The 20,778-nt window shown below is 41.9% G+C and overlaps 1 protein-coding gene across 3 annotated transcripts in view; it reads left to right on the forward strand.

Moving 5' to 3' along the window:
• The first annotated feature begins 627 nt into the window (after nucleotides 1–627).
• Nucleotides 628–20,778, forward strand: part of LOC110498012 (runt-related transcription factor 3) — an 82,190-nt gene continuing 62,039 nt past the window's right edge. Inside the window, exons 1-2 of one of the 3 annotated variants that reach the window (XM_036954938.1) lie at nucleotides 628–839; nucleotides 1,337–1,457. In XM_036954938.1, the coding sequence (XP_036810833.1) occupies nucleotides 1,400–1,457 (58 nt within the window). In that variant the 5' untranslated portion in view covers nucleotides 628–839; nucleotides 1,337–1,399. The remainder of the gene's footprint in view (nucleotides 840–1,336; nucleotides 1,458–20,778) is intronic. The other 2 variants (XM_036954936.1, XM_036954937.1) reach the window with 2 other exon arrangements.

The raw sequence follows: 20,778 nt of genomic DNA on the forward strand, positions 1-20,778 counted from the left end.
CCTCTTCTAATGAGGCTAAGATTAGGATCCTATCAAGTGGTAAGTGAGGGTGGAGGGTTGGTTTTGTAGGCCCAAAACCACCAGTTCTTACAAACACAGATGTGCAGTGAGTCAGACATATATACAGAAACACACAGTCTCTCTCTGAAGGAGCTCAGAGACAGAACCCTCTCTGCTTTGCTCTGCTTCTTTCCTCTCTCCTTGCGGCAGCAAACCCCACTCATCTCCCTACACTATATAGCCCTCTCTCTCTCTCTCTTATGATCTCTGCCTCTCGCTAACGCTTTCTTATTTCTGTTTCTCTTAATGTGTGTTTAATGTTTTTCTGGTTGTTCACATTGGGTTTCGGCACCCTCTGATAAAGTGGCGTAGGCTGCTGCCTGGTTTGAACTTAAAAGAAAGTAGAACATTCCAAACTTGGCCAATCTTTGACCAATCAAAAGACAGAGAGAAATGATAGAGGGAAAGAGAGAGCTGTGGAAAGTAAAAGCAAAGAGGAAAAAAAGAAGCTACACAGAGTAAGAACGAAAATAAGAGAGAGAGGAGGGGAGGAGAGGCCCTGTGACCTCACGTGACATGTGACGCGGGCTCCACCACTCAAGGAGGGGAGCTGGAGGATGGCGAGGATACAGAGAGAGCTGTGGCTTTAGCCGGCGCTAGTAAACACTGACGCTCCAGTCAGGTCACCACCGTGGGACACCACGTCTCCTGACAGAGAGAGAGAACCTAGGTAACCTCAGAGCCACTGCCCACTGACGGACCGGACCAGCACCACACCACACCTCCCTGCCACCCTACCCCAAGCCGCTAACAGGACGTTCAGATCTGATACAGCAACGGTGAGTCCACTGGAAGGCCAGAGTCCTGGAGGGGGACGGTACCACTGCACCTCAGTATAGCCACACTCTCCCTCACTCTCCCAGACTATCATTCTCTCTCTCACTCTCACTCTCCCTCACCTTATCATTTTCTCTCCCTCTCTCTCTCTCTCACTCTCCCTCACCTTATCATTCTCTCTCCCTCTCTCTCTCTCTCACTCTCTCTCTCACTCTCCCTCACCTTATCATTCTCTCTGCCTCTCTCTCTCTCACTCTCTCCCTCTCACTCTCCCTCACCTTATCACTCTCTCTTCCTCTCTCTCTTTCTTAATGCCTTATACCCCTGGTGCAGCAAACATATGCTGCTCTCTTTGCAGGCTTGTGGCTAGGGATTCCTGCGGTAGTCACAAACCCCAAATTCTTGGTAGCAAACGGGCTCTGAGTTCCAGGATCTGTCCTCTCTTGCTCTCCTCTCTCTCACTCTTTCATTCTCTCTTTCAACCCCTGTGTCTCTCCAGGGTTGATCATTATCAACTGTAGAGGGCTGGCGACGACTCTGGCACCACTTCAGGCACGTGGACATGGCTTCTAACAGCATCTTTGATTCCTTCGGCAACTACGGCCCCACTCTACTGAGAGGTAAGAACTCTTTCCTTCTCTCTATTCTCTCTCTCTCTCTCTCCTCTGTCACGTCTGTGGCTTGAGGTGTCAGAGAGAGAATGATATTGGCGGCTCTGGCGGTCCCCTCGTTCCCAGTTGTTTAAAATGTCTGTTTGGCAGCAGAAGGAGTGTGAGGGTTTGTGTGTGTGTGTGTGTTTGTGTGTGTGCACGTGTGCGCACGCGCGTGCGTGTGTGTGTGTGTGTGTGTGTGTGTGTGTGTGTGCGTGCGTGCGTGCGTGCGTGCGTGCGTGCGTGCGTGCGTGCGTGCGTGTGTGTGTGTGTGTGTGTGTGTGTGTGTGTGCGAGTTTACTTCCAAAACAAAAAGGGACAGCAACACCTCTGAAAGAGAAACTTTATTTTGGTGTTTGAGTAGACCCTCTGTGGTATCCTTCCACCACACGAATGTCCTTAACGTTCCTATTTAATGGGATGAAAGGAGGCACGGGTCAGTACAGTAGCTGAGGCCGTTAGACAGGGTCGTTACAGCTTTGGGCCTCAGTGCTGTGTTTTATGTAGTCTTGATGGTGCACACCGTAATGGGCTTCTTACCACAGGCATCAAGTGAGAGATGTTCTAGCTCTCTGGGAGAGTAAGAGGAAGACTGACCGGCCTTTACTGGAACACAGCAATACAATAAAACAGAAAGAGAAGAAACATTGGTCTGTCTCCTACACTACTTACAGGAGGTACTCTTGGCCTGTGTGGTGAGGTGAGTGCATTACACTCATGCTGAAGACTGCTCTTAATGAAGGAGCCATTTGTTTCCATGGTTACCTCAATCCAGCAGCCCTTACTTGGAAGTACATCCTACCTTGACTTCAAGTTAAGAGAGAATTGTTCAGCTGTTATAATAAAACAATAAATTATAAGATTATTTGATAATAATGTAGTAAAATTATATTACATGTAGTGATAGATGATTCAATTAGGTTTTTAAGTGAGTGTTGTTGTGAGAGAACCTCAGCCAACACCTTGCACAGTTATTTCAAACACTCTCAACCTTTAGATTTAGACAAGTCAGATATTCTGCTATGACAACCATACACTCCCTTACTTGCACTCCCCTACATACACTACCCTAAATACACTCCCCTACATACACTCCCCTACATACACTCCCTTACTTGCACTCCCCTATTTGCATTCCCCTACATACACTCCCCTACATACACTCCCCTACGTGTATATTTGGACAGTGAAGCTAAAACTTTTAATTTGGTTCTATACTTCAGCATTTTAGATTTGAGATCAAATACTTTATATGAGGCAACAGTACAGAATGTCACCTTTTATTTCAGGATGTTTTAATACAACGCTGTTTTACCATTTAGAAAGCACTTTGTGAATCTACTCCCTCCATTTGAAGGTGTCATAAGTATTGGGACAAATTCACTTATAGTGTATTACATTTAGTCAGAAGTTCAGTATTTGGTTGCACATTCCTAGCACGCAAAGTCTCTCACCATTACCAATAACAATGGAGGTTAGGGTTTTCTTGGGAGCATGGTAATTATGCATCTGTAACTTTCTCACTCATTATTATTCACGATTTATTCATGATTATCCATAATAATGGTAGCATTCACGTCAATGTAAAAGTATTCAGAAACATATTCTATTATTATTTACAATAAAAGTGACTCCAAAATGACATAATACATTATTTCCCATTAATTTCTATTGGGCACAAGATAAACTAAAACACAACCAAACAAACTGAAATTGCATCCAACAATTTTGTAAAGTCACAAGCTTAACCTTCATTGCATGCTAGGACAGGACAAAATGCACTGTACATTAATGCACTGTAAGTGAATTTGTCTAAATACTTATGACACTTTCAAATGGGGGGATGAGATACATAAAGTGCTTTCATTTCTAAACGGTAAAAAAACAGTTATAAAAATACCCTCAAATAAAAGGTGACATTCTGTACTGTCGCCTCACATAGAACTCTGCTCTACAATCCAAAATGCTTGAGTATAGAGCCAAATTAAAAGTTTTAGCTTCACTGTCCAAATAAATACAGTTGAAGTCGGAAGTTTACATACACTTAGGTTGGAGTCATTAAAACTCGTTTTTCAACCACTCCACAAATTTCTTGTTAACAAACTATAGTTTTGGCAAGTCGGTGCATGACACAAGGAATTTTGCCAACAATTGTTTACAGACAGATTATTTTACTTATAATTCACTGTATCACAATTCCAGTGGATCAGAAGTTTACATACACAAAGTTGAACATTCCATGGCTTTAGAAGCTTCTGATAGGCTAATTGACATCATTTGAGTCAATTGGAGGTGTACCTGTGGATATATTTCAAGGCCTACCTTTAAACGCAGTGCCTCTTTGCTTGACATCATGGGAAAATCAAAAGAAATCAGCCAAGACCTCAGAAAAACATTGTAGACCTCCACAGGTCTGGGTCATCCTTGGGAGCAATTTCCAAACACCTGAAGGTACCAAGTTAATCTGTACAAACAATAGTACGCAAGTATAAACACCATGGGACCACGCAGCCGCCATACCGCTCAGGAAGGAGATGTGTTCTGTATCCTAGAGATGAACGTAATTTGGAGCGAATAGTGCAAATCAATCCCAGAACAACAGCAAAGGACCTTGTGAAGATGCTGGAGGAAACAGGTACAAAAGTATCTATATCCACAGTAAAACGAGTCCTGTATCGACATAACCTGAAAGGCCACTCAGCAAGGAAGAAGCAACTGCTCCAAAACCTCCATAAAAAAGACAGACTATGGTTTGTAACTGCACATGGGGACAAAGATCATTGTTATGTTTGGAGGATAAAGAGGGATGCTTGCAAGCCAGAGAACACCATCCCATTTGTGAAGCACGGGGGTGGCAGCATCATGTTGTGGGGGTTCTTTGCTGCAGGAGGGACTGGTGCACTTCACAAAATAGATGGCATCATGAGGGAGGAAAATTATGTGGATATAGTGAATCAACATCTCAAGACATCAGTCAGGAAGTTAAAGCTTGGTCGCAAATGCGTCTTCCAAATGGACAATGACCCCAACCACACTTCCAAAGTTGTGGCAAAATGGCTTAAGGACAACAAAGTCAAGGTATTGGAGTAGCAATCAAAAAGCCCTGACCTCAATCCTATTGAAAATTTGTGAGCAGAACTGAAAAAGCATGTGTGAGCAAGGAGGCCTACAAACCTGACTCAGTTACACCAGCTCTGTCAGGAGGAATGGGCCAAAATTCACTCAACTTATGGTGCGAAGCTTGTGAAAGGCTACCCGAAATGTTTGACCCAAGTTGAACAATTTAAAGGCAATGCTACAAAATACTAATTGAGTGTAACTTCTTACCCACTGGGAATGTGATGAAAGAAATAAAATTTGAAAGAAATAATTCTCTCTACTAGTATTCTGACATTTCACATTCGTAATATAAAGTGGTGATCCTAACTGACCTAAGACAGGGATTTTTAAATGTTTAAATGTTAAATGTTAGGCATTGTGAAAGAGTGAGTTTAAATGTATTTGGCTAAGATGTATGTAAACTTCCGACTTCAACTGTATGTAGGGGAGTGTAAGTAAGGGAGTGTAAGTAGGGGAATGTAAGTAGGGGAGTGTAAGTAGGGAAATGTAAGTAGGGGAGTGTAAATAGGGGCTATGTAAGTAAGGGAGTGTAAATAGGGGCTATGTAAGTAGGGGAGTGTAAGCAGGGGAATGTAAGTAGGGGAATGTAAATATGGGCTATGTAAGTAAGGGAGTGTAAATAGGGGCTATGTAAGTAGGGGAGTGTAAATAGGGGCTATGTAAGTAGGGGAGTGTAAGCAGGGGAATGTAAGTAGGGGAATGTAAGTAGGGGAGTGTAAGTAGGGGAGTGTAAGTAGGGAGAATGTAAGTAGGGGAGTGTAAGTAGGGGCTATGTAAGTAAGGGAGTGTAAATAGGGGCTATGTAAGTAGGGGAGTGTAAATAGGGGCTATGTAAGTAGGGGAGTGTAAGCAGGGGAATGTAAGTAGGGGAATGTAAGTAGGGGAGTGTAAGCAGGGGAATGTAAGTAGGGGAGTGTAAATAGGGGCTATGTAAGTAGGGGAGTGTAAGTAGGGAGAATGTAAGTAGGGGAGTGTAAGTAGGGGCTATGTAAGCAGGGGAGTGTAAGTAGGGGCTATGTAAGCAGGGGAGTGTAAGTAGGGGAGTGTAAGTAGGGGAGTGTAAGTAGGGGCTATGTAAGTAGGGGAGTGTAAGTAGGGGCTATGTAAGCAGGGGAGTGTAAGTAGGGGAGTGTAAGTAGGGGCTATGTAAGTAGGGGAGTGTAAGTAGGGGCTATGTAAGTAGGGGAGTGTAAGTAGGGGCTATGTAAGTAGGGGAGTGTAAGTAGGGGCTATGTAAGTAGGGGAGTGTAAGTAGGGGTTATGTAAGTAGGGGAGTGTAAGTAGGGGAATGTAAGTAGGGGAGTGTAGGTAGGGGAGTGTAAGTAGGAGCTATGTAAGTAGGGGCTATGTAAGTAGGGAAGTGTAAGTAGGGGCTATGTAAGCAGGGGAGTGTAAGTAGGGGAGTGTAAGTATTACATAGTTTCCTCTCTTTCTAGCTGCTTCAAAATTTGATTCGTATTATTTTGCTATCAATCTAAAAAGTCCCTAACATGCCATTTTAACGAGAGCACGTCGCTGTGAGAGTCACTGAGCCATTAATCTGAGGAGGTCTGGGAGATTGGTTCCCACTGTTTCTGCTACAACAAAAAATGGCAAAAAAATCTCCACTTTATTGATGCCTGGTTGTTGTGTTAATTAGAGACAGCCACAGGAGAAGTACTACCAGCTCCTAATTGTTTGCAGAATATATCTTAACATTTCTGGAGCCCCGGTTCCCCCGCTACCCACACAAACTCACACACACACACACACACACACACACACATACACTCCCATCTGCCGCTCATATGAAAACAAGCCTCTGATATCCCAACTGGAACCACAGTACAGTGAGCAGAGTGACAGAGGATGGTGTTCTAGTGTTCTCACAGCTCAGACAGCTACTCAGTCATTTATAGTTTCCTCTTGACAAAGCCGCATCTCTGCACCATATCTTTCTCTCTCTCTCCTTCGTCCTCTTTCTCTGCATCACTAAGTATGCCTCTCTCTCTTATTCCTCCTCTCTCTCTCCATCCCTCTCATCTCTTCATTGTTGATTATCATGCAGTCGTGAGGTTGTAGTTGTTGGTTGATTATCCTCCATTCAAGTATTAGCATGTTACTCTCTAATGTCTGAATAAGATCTGACTTGGGATCAGATCTCATACTTAGTAGGGTTCTTTTGTAATGCGATTCGGATGCTTGATTTAGTTTTTCAGCAGTATTACTGTAGCGAGAAGGGAAACTGATGTGCATGCGAAAGATAGACTGGAAACAAAGAGAACATTTAAAGCTGTAATCGCCATTGGAAATCATTAGTGAATATGCAATATCCTTTTACAATTCGTTCAGTCTAGAAAATGAAACCAAACTGTAACAGAACAAAGGCCAAAAGTCATTAAATCCTCCAGTTCAATTTGAAAGCATTTCAAATAAAGACTACCTCATGTAAGCAAAATACTCTGGCGGTTAGTTTAACAACTTGCATTACACAGGCGTAGCGATTTGGCCAAGATCTTCTTTTTTCTGATTGAAATCAAACTGTAATTAGGAGGAACGGTTTGAAAAAAAATCAAGGAGACTGCTTAATGTTTGTGGATAACTTTATGCTTCCAAGTCCTGACTTTAATCCTATGATACATGAATCCTAAGTGGAAATGTGGCTGTACAGTGCATTCGGAAAGTATTCATACCCCTTCCCTTTTTCCATTTTTTTTTTTACGTTAAACCCTTATTCTAAAATGTATTAAATAAATGTTTTTTTTCTCATCAATCTACACACAAACCCCACAATGACAAAGCGAAAACAGGTTTTTAGACATTTTTGCAAATGCATTAAAAAAAAACTGAAATACCTTATTTACACAAGCATTCAGACCCTTTGCTATGAGACTCGAAATTGAGCTCAGGTGCATCCTGTTTCCATTGATCATCCTTGAGATGTTTCTACAACTTGATTGGAGTCCACCTGTGGTAAATTCAATTGATTGGACATGATTTGACAAGGCACACACCAGTCTTTATAAGGTCCCACAGTTGACAGCGCATGTCAGAACAAAAACCAAGCCATGAGGTTGAAGGAATTGTCTGTAGAGCTCTGAGACACGATTGTGTCAATGCACAGATCTGGGGAAGGGTACCAAAAATGTCTGCAGCATTGAAGGTCCCCAAGAACCACAAAGACTCTACCTAGAGCTGGCCGCCTATCCAAGCCTAGCAATCGGGGGAGAAGGGCCTTGGTCACCTTTCCACAGAAGTGACCAAGAACCCGATGGTCACTCTGACAGAGCTCCAGAGTTCCTCTGTGGCGATGGAAGAACCTTCCGGAAGGACAACCATCTCTGCAGCACTCCACCAATCAGGCCTTTATGGTAGAGTGGCCAGACGGAAGCCACTCCTCAGTAAAAGGCACATGACAGCTCGCTTGGAGTTTGCCAAAAGGTACCCAAAGGACTCTCAGACCATGAGTTGAGTTGAGTTGAGTTTATTTTTATTTTTACAGGGACAGTGCACATTAATCAACATTTCAGTAAAAGTGCCAGTTTTAGCCACCCAGCTCATTTTCAACCGCAGTCCCTGGGCAGGTTATTCGAAATAATTACAATAACAATACAGACAATCAATGAGCAGTGAGCACAGTCAGAGCAACATAGGACAAGCAAGACGTAACATGCAGACAGAACAACATAGCACAAAAAGCAACAAGAAAAAATCCATAAAAGCAACAGTGTTTCCACACCTCACAAGCTACAGACAACAGACAACATGGAAAGCGGCAATACACAACTAGGGATTATGGCCTTTAGCCATGTTCATTTTTTTTGTGAAAGTGTGATCGGTGGTGCAGTTGTGTGTGTCTGATGGCAGTGTATTCCAAACATGGGAAGCTCTCATAGAGAAATCAGATTGACTAAAGGTGCTTTTCCTTAAGGGAACTATACCATGAGAAACGAGAGAAACAAGAGTCATTGGTACGAAACCTGACACCATCCCTACGGTGGGGGGTGGCAGCATCATGCTGTGGAGATGTTTTCCAGCGGCAGGGACTGGGAGACTAGTCAGGATCGAGGGAAAGATGAACGGAGCAAAGTACAAAGAGATCCTTGATGGAAAAGCTGCTTCAGAACACTCAGGACTTCAGACTGAGGCGAAGGTTCACCTTCCAACAGGAACTTGGCACACTACCAAGACAATGCAGGAGTGGCTTCGGGACAAGTCTCTAAATGTCCTTGAGGGGCCCAGCCAGAGCCCGGATTTGAACCCAATCGAATGTCTCTGGAGAGACCTCAAAATAACTCTGTAGCGATGCTCCCAATCCAACCTGACAGAGCTTGAGAGGATCTGCAGAGAAGAATGGGAGAAACTCCCCAAATATAGATGTGCCAAGCTTGTACTGTTATACCCAAGAAGACTCAAGGCTGTAATCGCTGCCAAAGTTACTTCAACAAAGTACTGAGTAAAGGGTCTGAATACTTATGCAAATGTGATTTAATTTTTTTTTTTTTAATACGTTAGCAAAAATGTCTAAATACCTGGGGTATTGTGTTTAGATTGATTGAAATATTTTATCAATTTTAGGCTGTAACATTAAAAAAAATATGGAAAAAGTCAAGGGGTCTGAATACTTTCCAAATGCACTGTATACATCTTATCAGAAGTCATTAACTTTTTAACTTGGCTAGTTCAGAAAATTGTCAACATCAAAAGTTCTTCAGAATTGTTTCAATATCTATCTCTATTGATTAGCAACTCAAGAGAGATCCTGTATAGCTTACACATTGATTAATGTGTTCAGGGATGTTCTGAATATATAAACAAAAGCACGCGCAGAAACCCTGTCCACAAGCAAGTATAGAATGATATTCTTAGTTCCATCACATTAAGCAGCAGCATATCTCAAGCTGAGACGTGAACACATATGAGCATGTGATGTGCAACATCTGATGCGCTTTGCGTGAGAAAAGAATGTGCTTCACCTCAAAAACCTCACTCCTGTAGCACAGAGAAGGGGAGAGAGAAAAGAGAAAGAAAAGAGCGAAGAGAAGTGAGAGAGGGACACTGAAGCTCTTACGGTATTTATAATACTAGGTCAGTTAGTACACTATGGCTGAGTGTAAGTGTGCGAGATGGAGAGGCTCTCTAAAGGCGCTAATCTGATACAGACGAACAGCTCGTGTCGTTCTCCGATAATAACCACAATGAGGTTACACCTGCTCCTCTCTCTGATCCTCTCTCACAACAGACCTGTTATCCAGAGACACACCAAGCATCCAACCATTACTGGAGATATAACCATCTGAGGTATGCTAAATACTCACAGAACTAACATTAATAGCTTGGTATCTCAAATTATGGAAATCTTGTCAATACGAGTAGGGAAAAAAAGCCCACACTCACTTTCTTTATTGACTTTTATTGGGTTACAAACCTTCCACTTTGGCTGTATTCAGTGTTTGAGCCAGGTGATGTACCTAGTTTACAGTGAGTCGGATTGGGCATAGGCACTGGGTCATATACTTGGTTTGGTTCCCTGACTACTTTTCCTCCTAGTTGTTTTCCTCCTAGTTGGGAAGCTTGTTTTCCCAGCAGGCCCTTTAGACAGGAGGACGTTTAGACTGTAACGCCAGTTCCTTTGTGTCAGAAAAAAGGCCCCAGTTTATTAGGGTGGGAATGGTTTTATATGTTTGGCTTGTTGCACTGTATGAATGAAAGTTCATTTCTGTGTGAGAAAAAATGTACAATGCTTCGACACGGTAGTAGTGGGGTTATTTTGGTGGATTCTGGGAGGTGGTCTGGTTAGTTCTACAACTCGGAAATTAAAAGCTGAAGGAGTCATGACTGTTAGAATTGTGTGAGAAACTTTGGGTAAAACCCTCAAATGAATTCTTTAACATTACGGAAAATCCTCAAGATGAATTTAACGTAAGGATCAGATCTTTGATGCCAAAAACATTACAACAAAGTTATTGTGGCAGTGTCATAAGTTACTAGACAGTAGCTTACTATCAAAAGTGTAGAAATCTGCAGTGAGGAAGAATGGCCCCCGGGGAATTTATTAATCACTTAGACATGTGGTGTGTTTTTTCCTCCCTCCTAAATGAATAATATACTTAATTGGAAGCCAGTCAAAGCCTTTCTGCCGAGCGTCAGGCCTTCAAAGCCAAAACATGGAGATTGGCTGAGTGAGCTGAAATCTGTAACCAGATATTAAGAGTTTCAATATTCGAAAGCTAGGCAAATAATGAAAAACTCACAACGGCCACCGAGTAGCGGAATCCTGTCTCCAATTTAGCCGAGTATAATATCTATTTATAAAACTCTGAGGGCATATTGGATGGGAGCAACGCTCTGGACTTGATTAGTGTTGTAAACGTTTGAGGTACTTATTTACTTTTTGGACTGTCTCATCGTTTTCACTGTCTGTCAATACCCATTGATGGGAAACGCCTTCAGGGGTCGCCAACAAGATGGCTTCCAGGTAGAGGAAGGGAGGAGGCGTTTGCTGATTTTGTGGTCAATCAACCCCCAAACCCCATCTCCCCTAAATTGTTTGGCTGAGCATGTTAAACTATATAATGTTGGTCAAGGTTAAAGTTGTGCTAAGTGTTAACAATAACATTTTCTGGTGGTCAACTAGCAACCACAAGGCTCCAAGTTGAACCCTTTTGGGTTCTGTGGAAAGGGTTCTACATGGAACGCAATAGGGTTCTACCTTGGACCAAATAGGGTTCTTCAAAGGGTTCTCCAATGGGGACAGCTGAAGAATATTTTTTGTTTGGACAAGTAAGTATTTTGGAAAGGCGAACAACTTATATTTCCATCAACAAACATCACTGGAGGGGTGACCAACATGTTTCTGAAATGAATCTTGAAAACAAACTAAAGATAGACTTTGCATTGCATGGCATGGCTGGTGTGTACTGTGAATATGATCTGATGCTGGTTCCCGGCCAGTGGGCCATTGAGACAGACTGGATGAGGAATGAAGAAAGCTGTATGTGGAGTCTCAGCCCCTTTAGCACAGTTCATCCAGAGTTAGACTGCACGTTACGAGCAGCTCTCTGATTGTCTATGGCAGTTCTGAGGAGACTGAACGCTGTGAATGTATGCTAAATACATTACCACACCACCCTCAGACGAACAAAAAGGAGAAAATATGTATTATACCCTTCCATAATAATTACAGAATGAAATAATTGGTATGGTGAGAGACACAAATGTTCAAGTCTGTCATGATACAATGCACTGGGATGTCAGCGCAATTTATAACGTCTAGACAAGTTATTTAAACTGGGACCCTTCGATGTGGAAAATAAATATCGGAACAGGAACACTAGCAAGCAGGCAGGAAATTATTCAGACGACGACAATATGTGGATAACTGGATAATGAGATAGAAATGATCACAATATAGTTTTTTATTTGATATTTTAAAGTCTCCCATCTACTACATATGGCTGCTATATTCAGACAAATCATTTATTTAAGTTTAATTACCTTCTCTTATGAGCTGATAATATTTCATTAGGCCCTTATGATGCTGTTGGTTAAATCCACATCATTACTATCGTGCTCTTCATGACCTCATCCCTTTCGTCTGAGAGACAGTTGAATTATGAACAAACCCAGGCTGTTAATGTTTTATTTCACTTATTATGCAGTTGTATAACATATGCCCTAAGCTACAGCTGGTTTCATGCAATGAGGCAGCTGACATTTAGGGACAAGCAACAGTCTAATACCACCAGTGATTATGGTATAGTGACCTAAGTGTGGCAATAATTAAGTTACAGGAAGATGATATAAGTACTATTAAGTCTTAATTGCCATGTCATTAAGTGTGTATTACCGTGTAATTAACTATGATTTCAACATTTCCCAAACAAGTCCCTAGTTAGAAGTGTTGGGCTAGTGAAGGAGAAATTAGATCATAACCAACAACTAATTTAAAGGAAGTTAAAGAGTGAAAATGAAGATACTTCTTGAATATAAATTCATTATATGTAGTTTGTAAGGCTATCTTGTGAACAAGTTTAAACAAACCTAGACAATAATTGGAGTCCATATGACCTGAATTTGAAACTTCGAGAGCATGTTGTTGATTTTCAGAAGGCATGACCCCTCCCTGCATGCTTAGTGAATACCGTGAAACAGATGGTTTGAAAAACATCCTATCTGTAGCCACAACATAAAGACAAATCAGCCCATTTCGGATAGTGTATGACAACTATTGCGGCTTTTAGTTTATTTTCACATTCAGCTCATTTCAGTTGCCTATGTACAGTATGACACATCTGGTCATCTGGTTTTAATGTGGAGACATGGAGCAATTCAACAGCAAAAACAGGTCAAACTGAACGTTAAGACTGAAGCCTTTTTTCCCTTCATTACAAGAAATCTTTAATCTTGCTCAAAACATCCATCGCCCATCCCTCTTCCCAAAAGCAATAAAAAAAAAAGTTAATTACGGAGGAGGAAAAATGCAGATAATGATAGGATATAGAAGCTGTAGGCTATGAAATTGTTTTTTATACTTTTTTCTCGGTTTTTCAAAGAAATATCTCAAGTTGTTTACGTTTAGTTAATTGTCTTTGGTGCAATAAAATGCATGATTTAGGGATGTGACAACCTGCCCAAAAAAGTATAAAAAGTTATTTCAAGAGACGAACATTTCAGAAATGGGAATTTTTACTTCTTGACTTTTTGGACACAATATTAGTCATAGTGAAACTACCCTCTGTGAACTGAACCTTCTTTAATGTTCTGTACTTTAAGACTTTACGTTATGTTTGGCAGATATAAGGGATTTGGCTTTTACATTAATGTCTTCAAGCAAATGCCAGTCAATTGAGTGTTGGTGGTCATAATGTATTTTACCGGTCATTCAGCTTTACCAGTCACAGGATTTGGGGAATTTCAACTTGTATAGTATGTAGATACCATAGCGAGGCGCAGTGTTTTGTCAAATGGGTAGCTAAAAATGAACAACGTTTGTATACTGAAACTCAATACTGAAAAGGTCATTCTACAACGGGTTAGTCAAAACTAACAGTGTGTTGAGACTCTAAGCCATACTAAAAATTCAGTTTAGCACAGGTAAGCCGATGACGGAAAAATGGGAATCTTGTTTTCTGTTCCATCTGAGGAATCCCTGCTCATTCACTGTCCCATCAGCCAAGCCAGCCAATTCATTTACTGGATCTCCACTGTGAAAGGCATCTAAACATTATTCCCCTTGCTTCTAGCCTAACATTTGGTTTGCAACAATGGGGGTTTGTACAAACGTTTGCTGTCTGTCTCTCGATATTTGCAACATGGATTCAATTTTGGACATCTTTTCTCAGCCAGTCGAAATCATGAATCAGCATAATTTTTATGGATATATACAAAAAATTGTCAACTAGAAAAAAGTCTTAAAAAAACTAAATGAAATGCAGCTACTTTTCTGTTATTCTAGCTGCACGGTTTGACGCAACTGTGTTAGCAGTAGTTGGCTAGCTAGCAAGCAAGAGATAAGAATGTTGCCAGCCCGCATGGCAACGGAACATTTAGAATGAACGACTGGATATAGACTGGGTCGCATCTCTGGCAACCTAACCGATAGAATGAATGGCCAGCCAGCTTGACTAGCAAACAAACTGTAGATGTGTCGGGACTAGGCTGAGGAATGAAACAGTAGCCTATGAATACATTTATCAAAATAACGTTTTAAAAAAAATGTAGTAACCCTCAAGGTTGTGCAAAACGACAAAACAACTTGGCTGTGCTGATTTACGGTACCCAGTTCAGCCTCGTACCTACAGTATGAATGCAGCACAACCGTGCTAAAAAAGTTGTTTAGCTTGCCCTCTCGTGTACAATTGCTTTATTGATAGTGAACATGACAAGAATACTAAGAATGAAAAGAATGCTACAAAAAAACTATGTAAGAATAAGTATTTTCCCCCTATGAGACTGACCTGAGGTAACCTTGGTGTGGATCTGTACCTTCTCTCCAGCTGCTCAGTTCTGTAATCCCTCAGCAGAAAGCCCTACACGGGGGAATACCCCCCCTAGCTATGGAGCAGAAGTGGTCCCTCTATCCCTTCCCATTCTCTCTCCCTTCTCTGTCTAGTGCTAGGTCACTCCATCTGGCTCTGAAACTCTTCTCACAGACAGGACACAGACAATCACGCACATCGCACACACCCATCACACACGGACGCTGCACACACACATCACACACGCAGCCCTCTCCACACACACACATACAGACACACACATGTCCAGACAGCTGACTGTGAGTATCTCTGTGTGCTGAGTCAGAGAGAAGTACTGTACAGTGTGTCAACATGATGACCATGTCATTCTCTCCCTCTCAATCCTGTCTGTCCTCAGTGTAATAGTCAGTAAGAGGTCACAGATGGCCTCCTGTTGATTTTATAACAGTCTAGGAAAACCCACATTTGGGGTAAACGCTGACTTGTCTAAAAATACTGTGTTGTAAACCATCCTCCCTGGCCGTGGTGATGAATCATTTATCCTCACCGTCTCCCCCATACTGTCAAACACCAACACACCATCAGCTGAAAGGTAAACCACTGTGATTAAAATCCTCACAAACCAGACTCCGCTCTTCGCGGCCACACAGCCTACACTGAACCTGAATGTTACCATCAACAAGAAACCTCTTATCTTCACACCATCTCATCCACCATCCCTTTGGCATTGAGACAGGATGTAGACTACAGGGCTACCCTTGCTAACGTAACCAACCAATAACCAAGCCAACAGAAAGACTTGTGTGTTACATGAAGCTAGGGGCCAACCAACGCTCCTTTAATCAGCATCATTTCACAGCAAACAGTCAGTCAGTCAGTAGACTAGAAGCCTGTTATAGGTTTGATCAGGCTAATCACCACACAACCAGCCAGACTCCATCCTCCTGATTGGATTTATAAACGCTTGTTTGTTGTCATCGTCGTTAGCCTGGCCCGCCCCGGCACTGAGGAGCCCGAGTGGCCGAACACAGCAATCAGAGGATTTCAGATGTAGGATCTTCATTTGAGCCAGTTTGCTACAACAGGAAAGTAATCCTGCAGCAACAGGACATATTAATTATTATGTGGGTTATAATGAATGGACATTTTTTGTAGGGGTTGATACATTTTTCGTAAGGGAAAACATAGTTGGAAATGTCTAAGTGGAAATTGCAAACTTCAGGAGCCATTTTAAACCTCAATTACACTACAAGTTTTACATGTACTGCATTGCAGGAAGGTTCTCCCACAACAGGGTGATCAAATTAAGATCCTACATCTGTAGTGATCAGTTAGGTCTTCTCAGAGGCTCTGAGTCACAGAGAGAGAGGAAAGGTAAGTACGCTACACTACATGGGGCAAGATGCTAACTACGCATGGGCAATGCCACTAGGGATTAGTCACAAAGATTATGAGAGGAAACACTCCGTCACTACGGAGCTCATAGAGAGGCAGAGACAGAGAGAGATGCATGGAATGGAGAAAGAGAGTCTCCATCTGTCCGGACACTGTGAAAGTTCAGAGAAGAGACAAGAATTCAATGATAATCACAGCGATGATGCTGATGAGATGATGCTGATCCCTTCACTTATTATGATTGAATTCAAACTCAGTTGGGTTCAATTTGATGATTGACAGTAATAATTTTGTGCACAAAAGACAAGAGTAGTTTTATTGCAGGTGATAAAAGGATTTACTGTATGTCTGTGAGTCTCTTGAGCTCTTGAAACTCTCTGGCGGAGAGGAGGAGCCTCACCCTTCCTGCATCGGGATGAAAGCCTTCAGGCCCATTGCAGGAGCTCGCTGCTTCCAAGAGTTGTCTCACGTCTGCAATGGAAAGTGCCATGGACAGTTGTCAGGAAACAGGCCCTGGGTCACTGTTTGATTCTAGTCTTGCTCTGTGGTGAGCCAGACAGGGCCGGCGAGATTGAAGTACAGTGAAGATGGAAATAAATGGGATTTCAATATATGGAAATGCTTTTAGGCATCTTTACACTTGAAAGAGTGTGACAGAACCTGGGATGACCGTTGTTTAAATACCCAAACAAGGATGAAAGAAGTTTAACGGGGCAGGATAGCTGCATAGACAACAGATGAGATAGTGACTAAGTGAGTAAGTGTGTGTGTGTGTGTGTGTGTGTGTGTGTGTGTGTGTGTGTGTGTGTATGTGTGTGTGTGTGTGGCACATTGGCACAGTCAGGGATTAGGGATTGTTTGGTGAATTCCTTACCGGCTAGCCTTTTCTTCTTAGCAGTCATACCACTCATACGTGACATACCTTGTCTTGTTTCTTCATATTTCCAGAGGGAAGGGGCCCTATGCTCTACAAAAAAATAAAAACATGTGGCTTTTGTTGCAGGAAGGAATGAACAACAGCATTCCGTGAGCAACCACATGAAAGGTCCCTCTCGCCACGAGGCTAAACGAGGGCAGGCTCCCCTGCCTCCTTCTCCTGACGCGACTGTGACTAATTAACTAGAGAACAGAACTGACACTCCAGTCTATACATCTTCTCTTCTCCTCTCTCCTCTCTTCTACTCCAACTCTCTCCTCCCCTCTGTTTAGCTTTCCTCCTCTCTCTCCCTCTCCATTCTCTTCTCCTCTCTGCTGCTCTGCTCTGCTCTCTGCTCTCCTCATCCACACTGTTTAATTGTATAGGGCTCCACTCTGTGTTACGGCAGAGGGGACAGCCACACACGAGCACAAAGGGGCATTGTCTGCTGGTGAAAATGTGGTTTACAGGCCCAGCTATAATGGCTTGGCGGTTGCTGGCAGCCATGCGTGCTTCCTAATATTCGGTTCACATGCGATTTCATTTTGGGAAAACACTGAGTTATGGGGCTTTGCCTTTGTGCAAGAGGGACGCCTCGCCTCACAACTTATTTTTGGAGCCGGCGGGCTCGGGACTCAGCCAGCCTGGCCTCAAAGACTAGACGTAACATAGTAGACGTAAATCTCTGACAGACAGTTTAGGATGATATGTTATGTTTGGTATTGTTACATATGACAGAAGGTTAGGGGAGAGTGGAATAAGTTGAGCCAAAGAGTTAGTTGAGCCACCCATTGTTTCTAGGAAAGCATACACAAAACGAATCATGTGACCAAATATTTAAGAAGAGGTCATCATTTCAAAAGTTAGAAGAAAAAAAAAGGTTGATTGAATACCCCATGCAAATGATGATTACATTTTGTCAGTTTTATGCATAATATGCAGAGTATTTTTGCAATGTGTCATGCATATGAACTCAAGATGGAGCAGACATCATCATGCCCTGTATATACAAATGTAAAACAAGCACGGGTCTATCCCCTCTTGAGGTTCTTTAGTGAGCAACCAAGGAAGGGAGAGAAGGGGAGAAGTTCAGTAACAAGGGAGGAAATTGTTTTACCTTATGACACTTAAGAGGTATATTGACAAATAAGAAAACAAACGTGTATCTGTGTGAAAGAGAGGCTGTGACAGAGTAGCAGAGGAACACAAGGTCTCATCTGATGACATGGAGTCTGAGCTGTATAAAGAGAGGCTGTGACAGAGTAGCAGAGGAACACAAGGTCTCATCTGATGACATGGAGTCTGAGCTGTATAAAGAGAGGCTGTAACAGAGTAGCAGAGGAACACAAGGTCTCATCTGATGACATGGAGTCTGAGCTTGATAGAGGCAATGACAGAGTAGCAGAGGCACACAAGGTCTCATCTGATGACATGGAGTCTGAACTGTATAAAGAGAGGCTGTGACAGAGTAGCAGAGGAACACAAGGTCTCATCTGATGACATGGAGTCTGAGCTTGATAGAGGCGATGACAGAGTAGCAGAGGCACACAAGGTCTCATCTGATGACATGGAGTCTGAGCTTGATAGAGGCGATGACAGAGTAGCAGAGGCAAACAAGGTCTCATCTGATGACATGAAGTCTGAGCTGTATAAAGAGAGGCTGTGACAGAGTAGCAGAGGAACACAAGGTCTCATCTGATGACAGAGTAGCAGAGGAACACAAGGTCTCATCTGATGACATGGAGTCTGAACTTGCTAAACGTATCAAGAATCTCATGGACCAGTTTAATAGGCTTAGTAGCCTCAAATGCAGAGAATTTGCTCTACGATTTGACACATCAAAACAACATCTCTGGCCTAGAAAACTGGTGAAGAAATGGGGTAAGTGTAGGGTAAGTGTAAGTGATATTGTCGAATCAAATCAAAATGTATTTGTCACATGCTTCGTAAACAACAGGTGTAGACTAACTGTAAAAATGCCAATTTACGGGTCCTTATCCAACAATGCAGAGTTGGCTATATACAGGAATTATCAGTACTGAGTTGTTGTGCAGGGTACTAGGTAATAACATGGCTATATACAGGAAGTATCAGTACTGAGTCATTGTGCAGGGTACAGGTAATAACATGGCTATATACAGGAAGTATCCGTACTGAGTCATTGTGCATGGTACTAGGTAATAACATGGCTATATACAGGAAGTATCAGTACTGAGTCATTGTGCAGGGTACAGGTAATAACATGGCTATATTCAGGAAGTATCAATACTGAGTCATTGTGCAGGGTACTAGGTAATAACATGGCTATATACAGGAAGTATCAGTACTGAGTTGTTGTGCAGGGTACTAGGTAATAACATGGCTATATACAGGAAGTATCAGTACTGAGTTGTTGTGCAGGGTACTAGGTAATAACATGGCTATATACAGGAAGTATCAGTACTGAGTTGTTGTGCAGGGTACTAGGTAATAACATGGCTATATACAGGAAGTATCAGTACTGAGTCGTTGTGCAAGGTACTAGGTAATAACATGGCTATATACAGGAAGTATCAGTACTGAGTCGTTGTGCAGGGTACTAGGTAATAACATGGCTATATACAGGAAGTATCAGTACTGAGTCGTTGTGCAGGGTACTAGGTAATAACATGGCTATATACAGGAAGTATCAGTACTGAGTCGTTGTGCAGGGTACTAGGTAATTAAAGTAGTTATGTACATATATAGTAGGGGTGAAGTGACTAGGCAACAGGATAGATAATAGACAGTAGTAGCAGTGTGTGAGGTGTGTGTGTGTGTGTGTGTGTGTGTGTGTGTGTGTGTGTGTGTGTGTGTGTGTGTGTGTGTGTGTGTGTGTGTGTGTGTGTGTGTGTGTGTGTGTGTGTGTGTGTGTGTGTGTGTGTGTGTGTGTGTGGCATCAGTATGCATGTGTGTGGGCCGCTCGTTCAGATTTCAAGCGTTCAGGTTTCAGGTGTTCAGGCTTCAAACATTGAAGTATATGTTTTCAAAATGTTTCAAACAATGAAGTATATGTTTTCAAAATGTTTCAAACAATGAAGTATATGTTTTCAAAATGTTTTAAACAATGAAGTATATGTTTTCAAAATGTTTCAAACAATGAAGTATATGTTTTCAAAATGTTTCAAACAATGAAGTATATGTTTTCAAAATGTTTTAAACAATGAAGTATATGTTTTCAAAATGTTTTAAACAATGAAGTATATGTTTTCAAAATGTTTCAAACAATGAAGTATATGTTTTCAAAATGTTTCAAACAATGAAGTATATGTTTTCAAAATGTTTTAAACAATTAAGTATATGTTTTCAAAATGTTTCAAACAATTAAGTATATGTTTTCAAAATGCTTCAAATAATTAAGTATATGCTTTCAAAATGCTTCAAATAATTAAGTATATGTTTTCAAAATGCTTCAAATAATTAAGTATATGTTTTCAAAATGCATGCTGCCTCCAGCTCACGTTGCAAAGTGGTGTGTGACACGCTGATAGCCTGCCTACTGTTGCCTATGCACTTGAATGGCGAATGGGAGGGGCGCTTAAATTACCAGCTAAGAAATACACATATGAACTATTTTTTATCGTGCCAATCAAAATGGTTTGAACACGCAATTGCATTTAGAGCTGTTGAGCAAAATGACTGGGCTTATAACAGCATGTTTCACTCCAGCAGAAACAAGTTGAGGAGCTGCAGCAGCTCCACCGTTGTCTGGCAAGTGATATTCTGCTCCAAACAGGTTCTGTATTCTGTGCCCGTGTGATAGGATACATAACAACGCCCCAATTTAATTCCCACAAATGTAGCTAAATAATCTAGTGGGCGGATGTGTGTGTGTGTGTTAGTGCTGAGCAATTAACCACATTTTTTTTTAACCGAAATTGGT

Source organism: Oncorhynchus mykiss, chromosome 19 (genome assembly GCF_013265735.2).
Source record: "Oncorhynchus mykiss isolate Arlee chromosome 19, USDA_OmykA_1.1, whole genome shotgun sequence".
In the NCBI taxonomy this organism is placed as follows: domain Eukaryota; kingdom Metazoa; phylum Chordata; class Actinopteri; order Salmoniformes; family Salmonidae; genus Oncorhynchus; species Oncorhynchus mykiss.